Source organism: Amborella trichopoda, chromosome 6 (assembly GCF_054954075.1).
Source record: "Amborella trichopoda isolate Santa Cruz 75 chromosome 6, AtrichopodaSantaCruz75HAP2 v2.0, whole genome shotgun sequence".
NCBI classification, from domain to species: domain Eukaryota; kingdom Viridiplantae; phylum Streptophyta; class Magnoliopsida; order Amborellales; family Amborellaceae; genus Amborella; species Amborella trichopoda.
In genome coordinates this window covers 9,973,416-9,994,543 of record NC_142341.1, presented here as the reverse complement: position 1 = coordinate 9,994,543, position 21,128 = coordinate 9,973,416, and the positions used below count along the sequence as shown (strand labels likewise).

Below are 21,128 nucleotides of genomic sequence, written 5' to 3'. Positions count from 1 at the left end.
TTAAGGCGTGTTTGTTTGGTTGAAAGATTTTTTTCTCCAATTTGATAAAAGTTATGTGTTTGACAAGCAAGAACTTTTATTTCTTTCTAAAAGATATCTTTCAACAAAGTTTCCATTTCTTTGTTAAAACATAAAAGTTTAAGTTCCTAAAAAGGGATAGGAACAAACATTTTGTCACTATTCATTATTAACTATCTACAACATAATTTATTATATTATATATTTATATTTATTTTATTAATGTAATTTGTATTATATAGTATATATAGATTATAGATTATATATAATATATAAATATATATATTTATGATATCATATATAATATATAAAATAATATATAAAATATAGAGAAAGTATACAATGAGGCCATTTACCTTGAGTACAATGTGGTCACAATTAATCTTGACCATTGGATGTGAAATTGGGTGGTTACATTTATTTCATTGACTAAGTTTAAAGTTCAAAAGAAATTTTCTCAAACTTTGTGACACACCCGTGCTATCATATTTCACATGGGATAGTTGTAAATTATACTGAACTCCCTATACCAAAAGTAAATGGTCTCATTGTATACAATCCCATATAATAAATAGGGTGCGGTTTGTATAGGGCCTACGCTCTAAACTATCAAATTAGAGCCTACCTTCAAATAGTATCGAGAAATGTGTTTCAATATTGGAAATTTTTGTGATAGCCTTAAAATATATTTTTATGTTTATTTATAAAATTTAAAGCTTAAAAAATAATGCAAATCGACAGATCTATGAAAAATTGGAAATCTTGACGCTCCAAATGTGCGTTACAAAATACACTGTTTCCAAAACTTGAAATCCATTTTTTTCTCATGCCTATGCTTCGTGATGTTATTTGAGCATCACAACAATCTTTTCTAGTGAAAATTTTGAGATAGGCTGTAATTTAATTGTTTAGAGCCTCGGTTCTATATGAACTTTTCCCAATAAATACTGGACAGCTGTATGGATGAGAGAAAGTGAAAGCAATCAATTTGGAGAGAGAATGATTTCACATTCAGATTTAAGGGAGAGAAAACTATCAATTAGAATTTCACGCATTAGATTATTGGCTATGGAGTTTTTTGGAAAGCAAAAAATAGGAGTCCTCAAAAGGATGAGAGAGATGAGCATGTAATGTAGAGAGAGAACGATTTAATATTGAAGAGAAAATTATGAATTCGAAATTTATGGAGTTGAATCAAGGAGTTTTCTTGAAACCAAAAAAATAGAAAAGTCCACATTTTAAAAAATCTAAGATCGATAGATCTTAGACCTTTTAAAGAACAAAAGAAAAGCCTTTGGTAAATTGTATCCATAAATTACGGGAGAAGATAACAATTCCCATGAAAATAGATCCCTACCCCAATGATAACGCCCTCTCTCTCCCCCCTTTGCCCCTCCAAGATCGCATCTCTGTCTCACTATCTCTCTCCTCTCCGAAAGGTCATGCCCATTTAAAAACTTTTTCACTTTTGGAGGTCACTTGCTCTGCACTGTTTTTATAAAGTAGGGTTTTTTTTTTTATTTTTTTACATGTATCCACCTTCAGTAAAGGGAAAGGTTAGTATACGGCCAAACTGAGAGTCAGTCCGACCATCACAGTTGTATTTTATATTTTAATTTTAATATTTTTTATAATATCCAAATCACTTAAAAATTTAGAGGCGGGTTATCTAAAAACAGAAAAATCTAATAAAAATATCAAAACAAAATTTATAAAAAAAATAAATAGACCAAAATACTCCAAAACTTTTGAGAAGTATTTTAGTTAATTTATATTTTATGAATTATTTTTTAATACTTTTATTTGGTGCACCTAATGAGAAAAATAGAAACTTAAAATTTCATTTATTTGTATTTGTAAAAAGAAATTAAAAATTAAATATAAAATGAAGTCGTGATTGCCAGTTCGGCCTAGATTTAAGCCTCGTAGCTGTGTATTAATGGGCCTATGCCATAATTTCCCATAGATAAATTCGGCACCTTAAATTATAGAATTAAGATGCACCTAAAATATCATCGGAAAAGACTATTGTGACGTTAAAAAACTATCTAATTGATCATCTCGACATCAAGATGTTAAAAACATGATTTCAAAATTCAAAAGTACATCTTGCAACACATTATCTAGACCATCTATTTTCAAGATTTTCATAAATTTATAAATCTACTTTATTTTAATTTATTTTTAGATATTAAAATTTTATAATTAAAGATAAAAATAGATTTTAAGATCATTCGGTGTGATTTGTATAGAGCCTAGACTCTAAACAATCAAATTAGAGCCTACTTTTAAATAGTGTCGAGAAATGAAAATCTTTATTATAGCTTTGAAATATATTTTTATATTTATTTATAAAATTAAAAGTTTAAAAAATAATGTAAATCGGTAGATCTATGAAAACTTGAAAATTTTAAAAATTAACAGTCTAAAAATGTGTTACAAAATATACTATTTTTAAAACTTAAAATATATTTTTTTTTTAGTAAAAATTTCCAGATAGGCTCATATTTGATTGCTTAGAGCCTCCGTATAAACTTTTTCCATCTGAAAATTTCGACAACACTAAATTTAATAAAGTTTGGATGTGCACATTATTTTAATCGTTTAAAGTTGCAACATTCAAACCTCACCTTATCTTTTAGATAAAATATAAGGGCAGGGTCTCCATTTGTCGGCCTCAGCTCCATTAATGGACAGTATTTCTCAAGGGATATCCGTGGGCACGTGATGCAAGTTGACAAGGTGACAATAATGCAAGTATGGAGGCCGAAGAATAGAAAATAAAAAAATGGAGGAATAGAGAGAGTGGTTTTAGAGAGAGAGAGGGAGGGAGGGGAGGAGTGAAGAACTCGAGGTGTATTTAAAAATGGAGAGAGGAGAGAGGGAGAAGAATCGCCGCTGTCATTTGCAGAAAGAGATAAGGCTCTGAGAACCTGGGTATTGCTCTTTAGAGAGAGAAACACAAGCCCATATAAGTGTTTTCTCTGGTAGAGAGAGATAGGGATCAAAAGTGTTCGTTCTTTTTGCTCTCAGAGAATGGCGCTAGGAGAGGCGGTGAAGAACATGCAGATCATATTGAAAAACTATGTGACTGGTTCTCCGAAAGAGACGGACTTCGAAATGGTGCCAAGCTCTCTGAAACTGAAGGTACCAGAAGGGTCTAGGGGAGTTTTGGTGAAGAATCTCTACCTCTCTTGTGACCCTTACCTGAGGTTTAGCATGTCGAAACCGAAAACCCCAAGCTATTCCTCTGATTCCAAGCCTGGCTCTGTAAGTGCCATCTACTTAACTATTTCCTCTGCTTTCATCGCTTCCGATTCGATTTTTATTTTTATTTTTATTTTGTTATCGTGTGCGTTGATCTCATTAGCAATTGTCTGTTTTAATCAATTACAGTGAAGCTGGCTTTTGTTTAGTTTTTTTATTGTTTTATGTGCTAGTTTCTTGCTTGATTTCCTCTGTTTTAATTGCCATTTTGAAACCCATCTGGATTGTGAATTGCCCAAGAACGATCCTGTTCTTTGGGTGATATGTTGGGGGTTTTGAGCAGTGGTTTTAAAAAAAGGATCGGAGCTCCGGATCGAGCACCCCAAAAACCCATCCGGATCAGTGAATCGGGGGATCAGGAGATCGGGAATAGGTCGAATTGGTCGGATTTAGCCTTAAAAAAATCCAAAAAAATTATTAAAATTCATTATGAATGATGTTTTTTAATAATCCAATAAAAAATGAGCCACTATTAGAACTTTCATTTTTTTCATCAATATACAAATATTGAAATGTTCTTTACCTGCACAAACTATTGATAACCATTAAATTACATCACACAAAATGATAAGCATAAAATTATTATGGATGAAGTATATCATCATGGACTACAATAAAGAATGAATTAAATCGATAAAAAAATGGCCCCTAAAATCTTGAATCGACAGAAACCCTAATCCACTAAAAAAACCAAATTATTACAACCTAACTAATTATAATCCAAACTTATTATAGCCTATAACTATAATATTATATATTTAAATTAAAATTGTTGGTTTACATTTTATAATTGTTTTACTATACAAATAATAACAAATCCAAAATATCTTATGATATCATCTAATTTAAAATATATTATTGACAACTCTACGAAAAAATAGTACATTACATAATTTATAATGCCATTTTTTTTTTTCAAAAATCTAGTTTTTAAGGTTTCTAGAATAAATTCAGTGGAAGAGATTGTTAGTAGAGAGAGATTTCAAATAGCCTCATTGTATGAACCCTATCTTCAAATTAATAGTCTTAAATTTATGTTAAAGACCACCATGTTATAAAAATAAAAAATATAATTAGACTATTTATTCCTAAGTAAAAAAAAAAAATCTAACAATAGGCATTCATATATGAGAAAAAAAAAACAGCTAACATGCCTCAAGCCTATATTGTATTACCTTTACCTATCCAATTTAAGCTTACGATAATCACAGCTCAATGCGTGCTTGAAAACATGATACTTGTTGTATTACCTTTTATTTATTTTTTGACAAGAAATGCTTGTTGTATTACCCTTTTTTTTTTTTTTACAAGAAAAATAAAAACATAGTGTTGCCTAGGTACCTTTTATTTTATTTTTTTTGACAAAAAAGAATTTGTTTTTTAGAAGAAAAATAAGAAGATGGTACCTTTCATTTATTTTTTGACAAAAAGAATTTGTTTTTGACAAGAAAAATAAGAACATCGTTCGTTTTATTTATTTTTTAACAAAAAGAAAGGCTGCCCAGGTTTTTATTTTTTTGACAAAAAAGAATTTGTTTTTACAAGAAAAATAAAAGGTGGTACCTTTTATTTTATTTTTTGACAAAAAGAATTTGTTTTTGACAACAAAAATAAGAAGATGGTACATTTTATTTATTTTTGACAAAAATGAATTTTTTTTTTACAAGAAAAATAAGAAGATGGTACCTTTTATTTTATTTTTTGACAAAAAGAATTTGTTTTTGACAAGAAAAATAAGATGGTACGTTTTATTTATTTTTTAACAAAAAGAATGCTGCCCAGGTTTTTATTTTTTTGACAAAAAAGAATTTGTTTTTTTATAAGAAAAATAAGAAATCGTACCTTTTATTTTATTTTTTGACAAAAAAGAATTTGTTTTTTACAAGAAAAATAAGAAGATGGTACCTTTTATTTTATTTTTTGACAAAAAGAATTTGTTTTTGACAAGAAAAATAAGAAGATGGTATGTTTTATTTACTTTTTGACAAAAAGAATTTGTTTTTTACAAGAAACATAAGAAGATGATGCATTTTATTTTATTTTTTGACGAAAAGAAATTTTTTTTGACAAGAAAAATAAAAAGATTGTACGTTTTATTTACTTTTTAACAAAAAAGAATGCATGTAAGCATGTAAGAGGGACATGATAACCACTACACCACAACGCCACTTTGTGTATTAACTTTCATAATAAATGGCTATATTACCTTTTCAAGCTATTACAGTGGGAATTGTCCCACATCGAAAACTTCAAGGAAAATTAACATGTATAAAAGACTTGAGGACCAGCACATTAATAACGATTGAATGGGGCATGGGGTCTCGTGATGGTCAGATGTGGTGACATCAGATAGAGTCCCCGCAAAAAAAAAAATATTCCAATTACCTTGAAATTGTAGATTTAACCAATTAAAAACACCGAGTCGTGATGTCACTCGGGCGGTTCACTGGGGCGGTTCACTGTGGAGACTTGCCGGTTCTTCTCTAGAACTTAAAAACTGAGTCGTGATGTCACTCGGGCAGTTCACTATGGAGACTTGCCGGTTCTTCCCTAGAACCGGGCGATACTTGCGAAATTGATTGGAATCGACACGAGGTGACCAATTCCTGTGTCGACTCGCCCGAGTTTGTACTGTCTCGGCAATTTTTAAATCACTGGTTTTGAGCGCTCGTGGATTTGATTGACGTGATTGCACTTTGTTTTTATAATATTGTTGCTCCTTTCTCTCTTAGTTATGAATGATCTTTGTAAAGTCAATTTATTGGAGATTATTTTAGGTGATGTCAGAAAAATCTAAAAGTTTTGGTACTCTGCAGCTGAATTTTAATGGTAGCTAGAAGGTCAACTATTTTAGATGATTTGTAGTGTCTCAACTGTGGAGTATTTCCATTCTTCTCACTAAATCTTATGAAAGGAAAAACTTGCAACATAAGAAACTTATCTACAAAATAATAAAGCAACAAATACAAATAAAAATCTACACAACATTGAAAAGTTTTCTCCAAAAGTTCTACCCATTACAATGTTTATCATTTGAAAGCCAGATCGAGTTAACTGCATATTGTAGTTAATGGCTATGATCAAGATAACTGGTCTCTTTGTAGACAATCCAAATATATAACATATAACTAACAGCCCATTTTGAAATTCTTGTGTGCTTTCGTGGAGTGGTGTAGCATTTTCTCAGTATGGGTAATGACGATGATAGATTTTGGGGCTATTTTAAAATTGTCATTTGTTTTACTTAGAATTGCAGATTATAAATGTGATCAACTTAGTCAATCTGATATAATCTAACCCCTGAGCTAAGCAGGCTGGTATCACATAGATATCTATCTATGTCATACTAGATAGATTCAGGTAGATGCTGGGATTGAATATAGCTGATCAGACTTAAGGATGCAATTCAGAACATAATGATACATTCCTATGGTTCCCTTTGTAAAGGGAGGAGAGGGGATGAAAAAAGGAAGAATGAATATCGACCTTTGCACTATTCCAGATCGGGCGAGAGAAATGAGAGGAGGAGAGGAAGATACATGCGACATGGAGATTCTATATCCATCTATATTGCTATACTGAATTGGAGATGCATCAATGATAGAATCATTAATCATTGCTGATTGAATCAAATACTGCTTCGATAGAAATTCAAGTATGTTCGCTATTTATTAAACTGATTTTGATAGGCTACTGGAATTATGATAAGCATAATGCTGAAGTTTTTATCTTTTAGGAAGTTCTGTGGCTAAAGTGAAGATGTTTATTAGGATATGGAGTAATGGAATATGTACTTCTGCTCTTTCTTTTGCATTTCCGTTTGATTTATTGAGAGTCTTGAGACTGGATAGTATACTCACTGGATAAAGCAATATTTTTGCACCATATACATTAAATTAACAGCATAAGGGTACCAAATATGCCAACATATGTATTTGGAAAGTAGTCTAAGTCTGTCTATTCTCTGTTTTTAATTTTCTTATACGAGCTGGAAACTAAGTGGATATTTTCAAAGTCTTTATGCATCTTTGTTTGGTTTTTTTCCATAGATTTCTAGTAATTAGTAGGCTATTAATAATAGAAATTGGAGAAATCATTCTCCAAGTTTATTTACTTTTGTAATTTATTTTATCTAACACATTTTCTATGCATTCTTTGCAAGATCATGAGTAGTTTTGGAGTATCTAAAGTCCTGGATTCCAGGCATCCTGCTTTTAAGGAAGGTGACTTGGTTTGGGGAATCACCAGATGGGAAGAGTTCTGCTTGATAACAGAGACTGAAACACTTAGAAAAATCACCTACACTGATGTACCTCTTTCCTACTACACTGGCATTTTAGGTATTTGTCTTTTGCCTGTTCCATCTTTCTTTTTTCCATGTGTGTGTGTGACACACACATGGAGAGAGAGAGAGAGAGAGAGAGAGAGAGAGAGAGGGGTATGTAGATCCAGTTTCTTATTCTTTTTGGGTAGTTAAGCATTTTCCTAATTGGAGACAAGAATATTGAAGATCTTTCATTGTTGCACATTGTCTTTAGGTATGCCTGGACTGACAGCCTATGCAGGATTTTTTGAGGTTTGTTCCCCTAAGAAAGGAGAGCGTGTATTTATCTCAGCAGCTTCAGGAGCAGTTGGCCAACTTGTCGGCCAATTTGCTAAGTCGATAGGCTGCTATGTTGTTGGTAGCGCTGGTTCCAAAGATAAGGTAAGCTGATATCAAAATTTATCTCCTCTACCATTAAAATGGGATATAATTTTACTTGTAATCTTGGATGGGAGTCAGAATGTGCATCCTATATGAAATCTATGGCTCTTCTAGGTTAATATGTTGAAGACGAAGTTTGGGTTTGATGAAGCTTTCAATTATAAAGAAGAGCATGACTTGGCTGCTGCATTGAAAAGGTACGCAAACTTTTTCACAATTGAACTCATTTGAGACACTTGCAAAGTCCCGTCTTCAGGTTTGAAGTTTAGACTATTCTTTGTTACAAGGTGGTAGGCTTTACAGTTGACTGGGTGATGCATTTCTAGAGCTCCTTATTTAGTTGTACTTTAATAGTTCTTAATACTCTTTTCCCTCACTTTCTAGGGCTATCTTTGTCATTTATCAGTGGCAAATGAAACATTGTTCCATTCCATTGTATGGGTATGGGGGTTATTTGTATGGGTTCACTCACATTTTCTGTGTTGATAGCACGTCTTCTGGACCATAAATCTATGCCAGCCCCTATGTTACTTAGATATGGGCACAAGTCTCCGAATCCCACGCATGTCTATGTTTCTAGTGCTTTAACCCAAAAGACCAATACAGCTACACATGTCAATAAGTTTATTATTTTATAATAAAATAATAGACTTTTAATTTATATATAATAAAATGTTCATATTTATTACACTTAATGTTGGTGGTGTGGTACCATAGAAATTTTTCACAGGACATCTTGGGTTCAAACTCTTGTGCCCCATTTTTTTAAGGGAAAGGTTTATGTAGACCCGAGGCTCTAAACAATCAAATTAGAGCCTACCTCAAAAATTTCACTAGAAGAAGTTGTTTTGATGCCCAAATATCCTCAAATTGATCATCTCGACCTCAAGATGCATGGACATGAAAAAAAATAGATTTCAAGTTTTGGAAATAGTGTATTTTGTAACTCATTTTTGGACTGTCAATTTTCAAAATTTTCAAGTTTTCATATATCCATCGATCTACACTATTTTTGAAGTTTTAAACTTTATAAATAAAGATAAAAATATATTTTAAGGCTATCACAAAGATTTTCAGTATTAAAACCACATTTCTCAACACTATTTGAAGGTATGCTCTAATTTGATTGTTTAGAGCCTAGGCTTTATACAAACCGCACCCTTTTTTTTAATATCCTCATCTCTAACTGGAAATGTCGACACTGTGTCCAAGTGTATGGAAAAAGATGGGATTAGCCCACTAGCTCATATGAACATATGAGCCCAACGGCCTAGATTGAATCTGGGCCGATCTGACAATCATGCATGTCTGGGAGCGTTTGAATTTTAATTTTTTTTCTACAAATCCAAATCACTTAAAATTTAGGTTTATGTTCTTCTCATCAAGGTGCACTTAATAAAAATATAAAAATAATTATTCGCAAAAATAAAAATGATCAAAATACCTCCTGAAACTTTTCAGGGGTATTTTGGTCAATTTAATTCTTTGATGTGTTTTACATCTCAAAATTCTCCTGTTCACTGGTTTCTTATTTTGAAGTCACATCTTATTTTCACTAAATCTTTCATTGCCGTTGCAATTTTATTTGTTTTAGTTTTTGTGTTTCACTCTTTAGGGTGGTTGGGTGAAGTAGATTAATATTATGCTTTGTTTCCCTTCATTGTTCTTTATGATTTTGGGTTCTGGTCATTCAAAAGAATGATCGTTAATTTAAAGTTAAGTTTTGAGTGATTTTAGAGTAAATCACTGAAAAATACCTATTTGAAGCCTTGAGGTAGCACCCCAAAATGACTAGCAGGCAAGATGAATTTTTGCCATTGTCCAAGCTGAAAATGGCATCCTTTGCTTCCTCCTTTCTAACCACCTAACTAAAATTATGTTTTTAAAAAATAAAACCAAGAAAAATGAAATACTTAACAAATTTAAAAGTAAACAAGAGCCTCAAAAGGATCACACCCTAGGAAAGCAAATTTGATCTTCCCTGAAACTTAACTATTCTCTCCTAACCTATTTCGGGAGAGAATGATGAGCTTCCCTTGTATTGGTAAGCATGAGATTTGAGTCGACAACCTTAAGAAGTAGGACTGGATAAGACCCTACTACTCTCTCTCTCTCTCTCTCTCTCTTTCTCCATTAGATACCAAAAAATCAGTTCCTATTGTGAATCTCTGTCAGGTACTTCCCTGAAGGCATAGACATCTACTTTGAGAATGTTGGTGGAGCCATGCTTGAAGCTGTGCTTTTAAACATGAGATACCATGGCCGAATTGCAGTTTGTGGAATGATCTCTGAATACAACCAAGAGGAGCCAGCAGGTGTACGCAACCTATTAAACATTATGTCGAAGCGCATTCGAATGGAAGGGTTTGTAATATTCGATTATTGGCACTTGTACCCTCAGTTCCTAGAGAGGACTACTAAGGGCATCAAAGAAGGGAAGATAGTTTATATTGAAGACATTACAGAAGGTCTCGAGAATGCACCCTCGGCTTTCATTAAACTCTTCACTGGCGAGAATGTTGGCAAAGTAGTAGTTGAAGTTGCTCGCGAATAATTTATATTGTTACATAATGTTTGATACTATAGCTCCTAAAATAAAGGCTTAAACATTGATATTATGCTTTTGTAAATTTGGTTTAAAGTTTGGATTTGAGACTCTTTTATGTGTTGGATTTGTGCTAGTGTTGAAGGCCTATTAAATTGTACTAGAGAATAAGGCATCTTTTTTTACCTGAAGTTTGAATTTGGGCCTAAAGTTGGTATAATTTGGGATTTTCTTCATATCGTGTTTGTTTAAGAGTCATCAGTCTGTGTGCCCGAATTATTTCAGACATGAAATTTGTCTAAATCTTCATTATCCATTTTAAAGGTTATTTTTTAATTGTGATTTTCTAGCCAATTTCAATCCAAAATCCAAGATTTCCAATTCTGCCAAACCAAAACGCAGACAAAAGTTCATCCTCTTTTTTTGCTATTTCTCTTCAATTTGAGCTCTTGTCTATCAATAATTGTTTGATGAATGAGAACCCCACTATTCTTTGTGGACATTGAACGGTCACGGAGTGCTAGGAAAAAGTAGGAAATCCAAATCATGACATGCTATTTGTGTGTTTCGTGTTAGGTTTATGTGACATTTAAAAGCCATATGAGAGTTTGTATAAGCATTTTATATATTGAAACATAAATTCAATGGGAGTGTAGTTTTTTTGTGGACCATATTAAGCAAATGTTATTTGTTGATACTCGAATTAGGTTCGACGAGCTAGGTCAGTTGAGGTTTGAAAAAACCCAAGATATCTGGGCATCGGAATCTATCGATAAGGGTTTAGTGGGCTATCCCTTAATGACATCGGAGTATGCTCAGATGAGAGCCAAGGGACTATGTGGTCTTTGCGTGTGATGAATAGCCTTTAGAGATGGGGTTAAAACTTTATTGTTATATCATCACACAATATGTACATAGAAAGCCATTTTGAGATTCACCAATGAGGGTGAAGCGTGTACATGTGCGAGAGATTACCTCTATGCACCATAGAATCATGGTTGCATCATGGTCTGGAAGACCATGATTTTTGTCTCTAGGGGAGAACCTGAAATCCATAAACTGGGATTGCGTCTCCTAGTCTATTGGATGATTTTGGTGGTCCAATCATGAACCCCTATAGTGGATTGTGGGTCATAGGAACTGTTAGGTCAGTTTGAAAAAACTAGGGGGACCGTGATACGCAGTTGTATGTGGAGTGCTCCCATATATTGATATTTTTCTAGATCTACTAGATTCGATTCCCATCAAAATTAATTAATTTTAATTAATTTTATATTATGTGATTTTTAGAATGTTTATTTGAATTTTTGTGAATCTTATAATATTTTATTTTTATCATTTAGATTTATAAATTAAGAGAAATTAATTTTTTAATGTTTTAAATAAAATATAAGATTTAAAAATTCTAAATATGAAATAAAATATTTTTTAAAAATATATGGGACCTCTAAAAAAAAATATGAGGCCCAAAATTTAAATACATGTGGATTAGGTAGGACCCATACGGGTGGCACGCCCTACCCATTCACGTACTCTTCTTGAAAAGAATGTTTATCCCTTGTTGGCTTATCTTTTGGGTATAGTCATAATAAGATTGAATATTTAAGATATTTACTAAATCTTTGAATCCAGATTGGTTGATCCAATAATTAAAGATTTGATATTTTAAAATATAAGCTTTCCTTATTTGATGGGAATAGATATAGGAAATGGATGGGAATAGATATAGGAAAGGGAAGATAAGGGTTTAGCTCATCTCTTTGAATCTTGATGGTAGATCAAAGAGATTGATAGCTCAAATCTCTCACCCCACAAGTCTTCATAGATCGACGGTTGATATTTGACCTTATGAATTGATGCAACATCTACGGCATAAAATATCTATCAAAAAAGGTCTCCTCATGAGATATGATTCTCTTCTATCTCTTTAACAATCATCTTTCCCTACTTAAAATTGAGCTCTCTTCCAAAAGGGAGGCACGTTTTAATTTTTTATCTTTCTCTCTCCTATCTCTCTGTCTAAGTTGCATCATATCTCTCTCCAAGTTGTACTATGTTTTTGGTGGCATGCACCGCCTCTTTTCTATATGGGTGGCAAAGGGATAGAACCCCTCCCCCTCTCTCATCATATTCATCTCTCCTCTCTTTAAAATCAAGCTAAAAGGTTTGATGACGATTAAGTCATTGAGTAGATTTTTGCCATAGTAGAGAAATCAACGTACCGATCATAGATCCCGAGCACCATCGGAAGGAGGAGACTCGGCGTGGGGTGTATTAAGCCCGATTGAGGTAATCTGCAGCAATATTACCTTTTTTAATATTTACTTCTCTTCCCATAAAGCAATAAATTTTAGTTTTGTTTCTTGAATAAATAATTGTATTTGAAGAAGTAGCAATTGAGAATCGATTTTCTTTTTATTTATTTCAAGAGTGGTTTGATTATAATTGGATATTGTAAGTGATATTGCTGGTGTAGGGGTAAATAATTTTTTAAAATATATGTACACCGTGTTTTATCCTAAAGTCCTTTCATTGGTATCAAAGCAAGGTTGATATTTGAAACGATTAGATGTTTTTTTTCCCTTTATTGAGTCGAGATAAAGCTTGGGAATGAGATGTAAAAAAAATACTAATATTTGTGGTCAAGTAATACACCTCGATTAAGAATTATTGAAATATTCAAAACACCGAGAAAGACACTTTACATAATGAGTATTCTGTGCTGTTTTGGGATAGTTATATGAAGACGATAATGATGTATTTCTCTGTTATATACTTAAGTGATTTTGTGTGTCTTTGAGAGTAGGATCTACCTACAAAATTTTAGTAGGAGATCCTAAGGGAATTGAGAGTTATGGACTCATGATTGAAGGGTGTAAATTTTGATCACGAAAAATCCAAGAACTGTCCATTGAGTTCTGTGATTTTTTCCACTAATAATATGATTTTATTTCTTGCTGAAATTTTACTGTGAATTATAAAATCGAGTCTACTTTCAAACAAACAAAAAAATTCATGAGAAATTATTTGTGATTTGAAAGATATGAACGATTTATTGAACGGTGAGCAAGCGTTGTTTCTGCAACAAAAATTATTTCTATGACTAGGAAGTCAAGATTTTATTTATACTCTTAACTTAATATTTTATGGCTCACACTAAGGTTTTACACTTCAATTTTGAGTCTAGTCTCTAATGAAATTTATTTGACAAACAACCTCCAATAACAGTGATACTAAAGTATTTCTAAAACCTACCCAATTTGAGGCTTAACAAAAAAATTGAAAGTTGTGCTACCTTTATTGATAGGAAAGGAAAACTATACAATAAAACTATCTTTAATGATGTCACTATCACTTCGGCTGTTGGATGATTTTTTTAACCTTTGTGACATATCACAAACCATGAGAAGATTCAAGTTGACAGCTCTAGGACATCGAGAACTTCCTTGTACGAAAGACAAATAGAACTACTTATCCAAAATGTAGCTATGCGGGCTCTTAATAAATATATGTTTAAGATGGATTTTAATAATTAATTTTTAAAGACATGTAATCTCTAACATGGAGTTCATGAATACGAAAAAATAAATAAGTTTTAAAAATAAAAATAATAATTCTAATAATGAAACATTCCGACCGTTAGTTTCTTTTGTTTTTAGAACGAACACCTACTTGCATCGACATTTAAAATAGATGCTTTACACTTTTTTGGACCGAATATGTAGAAATGTGGTTAGCCTTTCCAAAACAAAAAGTCAAATAGAATTAATATTATGTGATCATATTTGAAATATTTATATCTATCTTTCCTGTTGCGGTTTGTAAAAAGTAGAGGCTCTAAACAATCAAATTAAAGCCCACCTTCAAATAGTGTCTAGAAATATGATTTCCATATTTGAAAGTTTTGTGATAGCTTTAAATTATATAACCATCTTATAGTTTTTAAAGCTTTAAAAATAGTGAAGGTCGAGCAGATCTATGAAAACTTTAAAATCTTAAAAGTTAACTGTCCAAAAATATATTACAACATGCACTATTTTCAAAACTTGAAATCTATTTTTTTCTCATATCCATGTAATCAAAGCAACCTCTTCTGGAGAGCTCTAATTTGATTGTTTAGAACCTAGGCTCTCTATAAACTTTTCCCTTAAAATAGTGAAAAAAAAATTCCGTGTCTAAACAAAGAAGAGCACCCTCATTGTGGCAAACGATCCCTAAATCTTCGTCCACTAACGCTTCCTTTCACCCTCCTGAAATTACCGCGTCCTCACCACCTCTCGTAACTGCTTTTAATACTTTTGAAAAATATCTCCCTCTCTCAATGTTCGAGAAATCGAACCAGATTTAGAAACAAGGGCCATGTCCAAGTAACCGGTAAATCAATTGGTTCACTTGGCCGAGCCAAGCAGCTTAGGGCCGGTCCAATGAGTGTTAAAAGGTTAAAAAAATACAAAACAAATTTAAAAATTTATGAAAAGTATATTTAAAACATAATTAAACAAAATACATCCAAATGAAGTTGAAAAGTAGTAAATAAAATGAATTTTAAAAAATGAATTGTACCTAGAAGTATTTTAAAAATAATACAAAAAAGAAGAAAAAAATAGAATAAATTACTTACAACACTATTTGGGGGTCCAAGTTCATTATTTTCGATATTCAAGGTGCCGTTTGTATAGAGCTTAGGCTCTAAACAATCAAATTAGAGGCTACCTTCAAATAGTATCGAGAAATGTGGTTTCAATACTGGAAATTTTTGTGTTAGCCTTAAAATATATCTTCATCTTTATTTATAAAGTTTAAAGCTTCAAAAATAGTGTAAATCGATACAAATATGAAAACTTGAAAGTCTTGAAAATTGATGGTAAAAAAATGCATTACAAAATACACTATTTCCAAAACTAAAGATCCATTTTTTTTTTTCTCATGTCCATGCATCTTGATGCCAAAATGATCAATTTGAGGATATTTGAGCATCAAAAAAATCTCTGCTACTGAAATTTTTGAGATAAGCTCTAATTTGATTGTTTAGAGCCTCAGCTCTATATAAACTTTTCCCTCCAATTTATATGTATGTTTGACCAATATGTTCTCTCTAAAGCATGTTTAGTTTGTATCTCCGGAATCTCCCTCGTTTATTTCATCACAGGTCTAGTAACCGTTAAGGGCATGTTTGTTAGTTTTAGGGGCAGTTCTCAAAACTGACGCACAAAGGGGAAGCACCATTCAGGTAGTTGCCCGAGTCCTATGCGAGAAAGTGGGTGATTAACTGTCCCCTAAATCCTCTGTAAAAAGCCCTTCAATTCTATACTTCGCATATCATCATTCAGATATTCACTTTCTCACTCTTCCCATCTCCCTCTATATTATCATCCTGATCTCTCTCTCTCTCTATTATCAAAGTTTGGGAAAATGGAAGATTTGATGCGTTCATGCTTTCCACAGGCTTTCTTGAACATGCTGCTCAAACCCGTCTTTTTCCATTTTTATGGAGAAGCAAAGTTGAGTGACAAGTTTAAGAACGCATGTGGAAAACATAGAATGAATCATAAGGTCAGTCACAATGCATATTCGAAAATTTTTACATGAATTCGAGAAGAGTAATTCTCGAGTTGATGGTTTGAAGGTAATCTCTCATTGATGATTTAAAGCAAACATGGTTTTAATTGTGGCTCCGTTATGTATGGAACGGAAATGTGTGTGCGCGTGTTGGTTGTTTTCATGCATGTGCATGTGTGTGTGAGAGAGAACAATATTTGCTAACTCTGCTGGTTCAATTCAGCCCAAGCACACTGGATTTACGCACTGGCTGATCTGATTTTGGTCGGTTTCGGTGGTCTGGCATGGTATTTTAAAGAATAATTTAAAAACTTAAAGTGATTTGTTTGTAATGTGTTTTGAATGTTATTTATCATTTTTGCAAAAACTGGAAAATGTTTTGGCATGATTACTTATTTTTATTTTTTTATATTATTTCTATAGTGCCCCTAGGTACAAATATATTTTTTAAATCTACTTTTTCGCTACTTTACTACTTTAGTTGGATGTGCTTTTTTAATTATGCATTAAATATATTTTTCATATTTATATTGATTTTTTTTTATAATTTTAATTTTATTTTTTTAATATTTTTTATAACGTCCTTGACCTGCCCGGTCAGGCCGGTGAACCGGCCGGTTTACCAAATATTGCCCTTGGCCAGTTTCTGAGTTTGGTTCAATTTATCGAACACCAAGGGGAAACATTTTCCCTAAGGATTGAAAGCTATTGCGAGAGGTGGTGAAGATGTGGAAATTTTAAGTACAAATGGAGGGTTGGTGGACATTTGGGGATCGTTTGCCACTATAAGGGTGCTCTTGTTTGTTTATTTAGGCAGACGCTACTAGGGTTCCACTAGCCAAATAGAAATTACAAGTAAAACTTATTTCTTTTTTCCTTAATGGCCCATTTGGATCCATGGATTGTTTAATCCTCGGAAAAGTCTTTCATAGAATTGAGATTTACTAGAATTGACATTTCCTGAAATCAGGTGTATGCCATTTGGATTGCATCTAGGAGAAATCAAGGAAATACAAATTGTTTATTTGGATTGCTTGGAAATTTTTTTTTTGGAAATGCAAATCCTCTCTCTAAAAATGTTGAGATAGTTTATCTCTCTAAACTTTTTTCTAAAATTTGAAATAGTCTCTAAAATTTGTGTCCTTGAAAATTTTATATACTTTATTTCTATCAAAAAAATTTTATATACTTTCTCTCTCTAAAACTTAAAGTTTAAAATAGTTTCTCTCTATAAAAATTTTGAGATAGTTTCTCTCTCTAAACAATTTTAGGCAGTTTTTCTTTTTAAAATTTTAAGATACTTTCTCTATCTAAAATTTTAAATTTGAACTAGTTCTTTCTAAAACTTTTAGTATAGTTTCTCTCTCTAAAAAATTTTAGGTACTTTCTCACGCTAAAATTTGATATAGTTATTCTCTAAAATCTTTAAGATGCTTTCTCTTTCTAAAACTTAAATTTTGAGATGCTTTCTCTCTCTAAAACTTAATTTTTGAGATAGCTTCTCTCTCTCTAAAAATTTTCAAGTACTTTCTCAGTCTAAAATTTAGTATAGTTACTCTCTAAAATATTGAGATGCTTTCTCTCTCTAAAACTTAATTTTTGAGATTGTTTCTCACTGTAAAACTTTTGGGCAGTTTCTTTATCTAAATTTTAATATACTTTCCCTTTAAAACTTGAAATTTGAGATATTTTAGCTATCTAAATTTTTTAAATTGTTTCTCTCTCAAAAAATATCAGGACTTTCTCTATTTAAAATTTGAGCCCTGTTTGGAAGGACTAGTTAATTAACTTATTTCATCTCTATACTAGTGTTTTGTCAATTCTTAGACATAAAACATTGGTGTTTATGTAGAAATACAAATGCACCTAGAAAATCTATCGGAAAATGTTGGTTTAATGTTGAAAAAACCTCTAATTGATCATCTAGACATCGAGATGTATGAATATGAAAAAAAAAAAATTTGAGTGCCAAAAATAATGCATCTTGCAATACATTATTTATACCGTCCATTTTCAAGATTTTTATATGTTTATAGATATAGTTGGTTTTAACCATTTTTGGAGTTTAAAATGTTAAAATTAGATATGAAAATAGATTTTGAGATAATCCTAAGAATTTGTTTCAACAAAATTAATGAAATTTTAAAGTGCGCTTCTCTAAATAACTATATCAAGAATTTTAGTGTGAGAACCATTTTTTCTCTCTTTCCCTATAAAATAGTGGGATCAATTACAAAATGGGAACATTGTATTATCAAATTATTACAAAATAGGAACATTGTATTATCAAATTATGGGGTGGTATTCATGCTTTTTGCCTTTTTTTTATTTTTCAATTTACCCCATATAAACCAAATACCGGACTATTTGTTGCCCCAAAACCATTCAACCCTCTGGTGCCTCCCGAAAAGTTCCCCTCTTTCTCTAAATAGAAAAACGCTTTTGATTTTAGACAGAGAGAGTCACGAGGGTCAATGGAAGGGGTGCCTACAAAGCTTACGGGGAGGAAAAGAATGAGGGGCTCCGTTCCACTCTCTCTCTCTTCAAAGTTCATGCTTCTAAAGCTTCTTGCTCTGTTATCTTTCTTTTGGGTTTTATTTTAGAGATGCGATGCATTTTGGTGGGGATTTTTGTGCTTGGGGTCAGCCTCTTTACATCAATTCCAATGGGTTTTGTTCGTTTTAAGATGGGTTTGTTTGGGGGCGAAGAATTTTACTTAGTTTGATTATCTTGAGATAGAAGGTACATTTTAGTCATTTATTCCGGTATTTCAAACACTAGACAACAAATATTAAAAACACTAAAAAAACACAAAGCTGTTTGAGCACCGAATAACATTTTTTTACTTTGACAGCGTCTTTTTTTACTTTGAAAGATATAAGCTACTGTCTGATATAATTTGGGAACACAATGTTCCCCTTTTGAATTTGATCCCCAAACATTCTAAAAAATTAATTGCCATGGCTTTCTTTCTATGCCAAAGGGCTTAGGTTCGGTTCCTGATGGATTAGTCAATTGACGTTTTTCATCTCTATACTTGTATTTCGTCTATTATTAAAGGGGAAAGTTTATATATAGCCTCTGAGGCTCTAAACAATCAAATTAGAGCCCACCTCAAAATTTCACTTGAAGAGGTTGTTTTGATGTTTAAATATAATTAAATTGGCCATCTTGACATCAAGATGCATGGACATGAGAAAAAAATGGACTTCAAGTTTTGAAAATAGTGCATGAGAAAAAAATGGATTTCAAGTTTTGAAAATAGTGCATGAGAAAAAAATGGATTTCAAGTTTTGAAAATAGTGCATCTTGTAACGTATTTTTGGATCGTCAATTTTCAAGTTCTCATAGATCCACTCGATCTACACTATTTTTTTATATTCATGATCTCTAGGTTAAAGATTAAATGTCCTTTAAAATTAAATTCTAAAATCCATCTCAAATGTAGGCTTGGCCGCATAGAAATACAAGTAGGTCATAAATACCTTTAGCCATCAGATTTCAAATAGGACAGCTTGAGTTGTTTCACGAAATTTGAGAAATTTTTTTTTGAATTTTAAACCTAATCAATGATACATTCACAACCAACTGATTTGATAAACAACCTCCAATAATAGTGATATTAAAGTATTTCTAAAACCCTTCCCTAATAGAGTCTTAAGAAAAAAAATGAAAGCCGTGCCACCTTAATTGATAGGTCACTTATTTGAAAGGAAAACTAGACAATAAAACTATCTATAATGAGAGGAGTATGTCACAATCACTTCGGCTGTTTGATGAATTTTTTAAACTTTGTGGCATATCACAAACCGTGAGTAGATTTAATTTGACAGCTCTAGGAGATTGAGAAACCTCCTTGTACGAAAGACAAATAGAACTGCTGAGTGGTCTGAAACATTTCCTTTAGCCTCTGTGAAAGGCCTTCCTAGACCTTCTTCTAATCATACTCCTATCATGTTAGCCTCTAATTTTTGGTCGGAGGCACAAAACCTTTCAGATTCAAAGTTGGGTAGTTACAGGAGAAGGATGTTCTTGACCTTATCAATAAAACCTGGGACAATTCTATTTTTGGTGGGACTCTTGACTTCCAAATTCATAAACAGTTGTTGAATATTAAACATAAACTTATGGATTGGAAAAGAGATAAGTGTTATTCTGTTAAAAAGAAAGTGGAATAAGTGTTGGGAGCTATTGAGGGGTCTGATAAGTTATGCAACAGTCTGGGGAGTGGTTTGAAGAGATGACTGGTGTGAGAAGTGCCAAATTGAATGAGTTACAGGAGCTAAGAAGAGTGGAAGAGGTGTAATGGAAATAAAGGTCAGTGGTGAAGTGGCTAAAGGAAGGTGATATAAGCATTAATTTTTTCCATGCAATTGCTAATACTAGGAGACGTCAAAATGATGTTTCTGGTCTTATTATCTAAGGAGTTGATGCTGATGATAATAACGGGATGACTCAAACTATTATTAATCACTTTTAGTGTGCCTTTACTTCTGAAGTAAAATTCACTCCTAGACTCAGTCGTGTGGGTTTTAGAGTTCTCCCGCCTAATCTCATTCATATATTGGATAGGGATGTCTCTATGGATGAACTAAAAGAGATTGTCTTTGCTCTCTCGGGTGATAAGGCACTTGGTCCAAATGGCTTTTCATTAATCTTTTTTCATAAATTCTGAAATTTGATTAGTAGTGAGCTATTAGAAATGACCAGGGGTTTTTTATGGAGAGGAAATCTATTTAGAGGGTGAACTCTACACTCATTGTTTTGATTCTTAAAAAGTCTGGTGTGGTTATCAAACTTGACATGGAGAAGGCCTATGATAGTGTGGAGTGAAAAATTCTGTTCGAAATTATGAAAAATATGGGTTTCAGTGATAAATTAAGACAATGGATATTTGGTTGCTTATCTTCAACCCACTTTTCCATTTCGTACAAAGGGAGTTCGATTGGGTTTTTTAAGGCTACACGAGGTCTTCGTCAAGGGGACCCCCTCTCTCCTTTTCTCTTTACCATTTATACAAAGTATTTTAGTTTG

General features: G+C 32.3%; 1 protein-coding gene across 1 annotated transcript; it reads left to right on the top strand.

Annotated features, from left to right (window-relative positions):
• Positions 1-2,786: 2,786 nt before the first annotated feature.
• On the top strand, positions 2,787-10,745 carry LOC18438048 (2-alkenal reductase (NADP(+)-dependent)). The gene is made up of 5 exons (XM_088869657.1): positions 2,787-3,288; positions 7,448-7,625; positions 7,824-7,990; positions 8,105-8,187; positions 10,166-10,745. The coding sequence occupies exons 1-5, from the start codon at positions 3,055-3,057 to the stop codon at positions 10,542-10,544; spliced, it is 1,041 nt and encodes a 346-aa protein (XP_088725783.1). The 5' UTR covers positions 2,787-3,054; the 3' UTR covers positions 10,545-10,745.
• Positions 10,746-21,128: the final 10,383 nt, after the last annotated feature.

Excerpts from the sequence above, each read along its gene's own strand:
- LOC18438048 (XM_088869657.1), top strand. The coding sequence starts at position 3,055 with ATGGCGCTAGGAGAGGCGGTGAAGAACATGCAGATCATATTGAAAAAC. Across the intron at positions 3,289-7,447 it reads CTGATTCCAAGCCTGGCTCT|ATCATGAGTAGTTTTGGAGT; the intron begins GTAAGTGCCATC and ends ATTCTTTGCAAG. Across the intron at positions 8,188-10,165 it reads TTGGCTGCTGCATTGAAAAG|GTACTTCCCTGAAGGCATAG; the intron begins GTACGCAAACTT and ends AATCTCTGTCAG.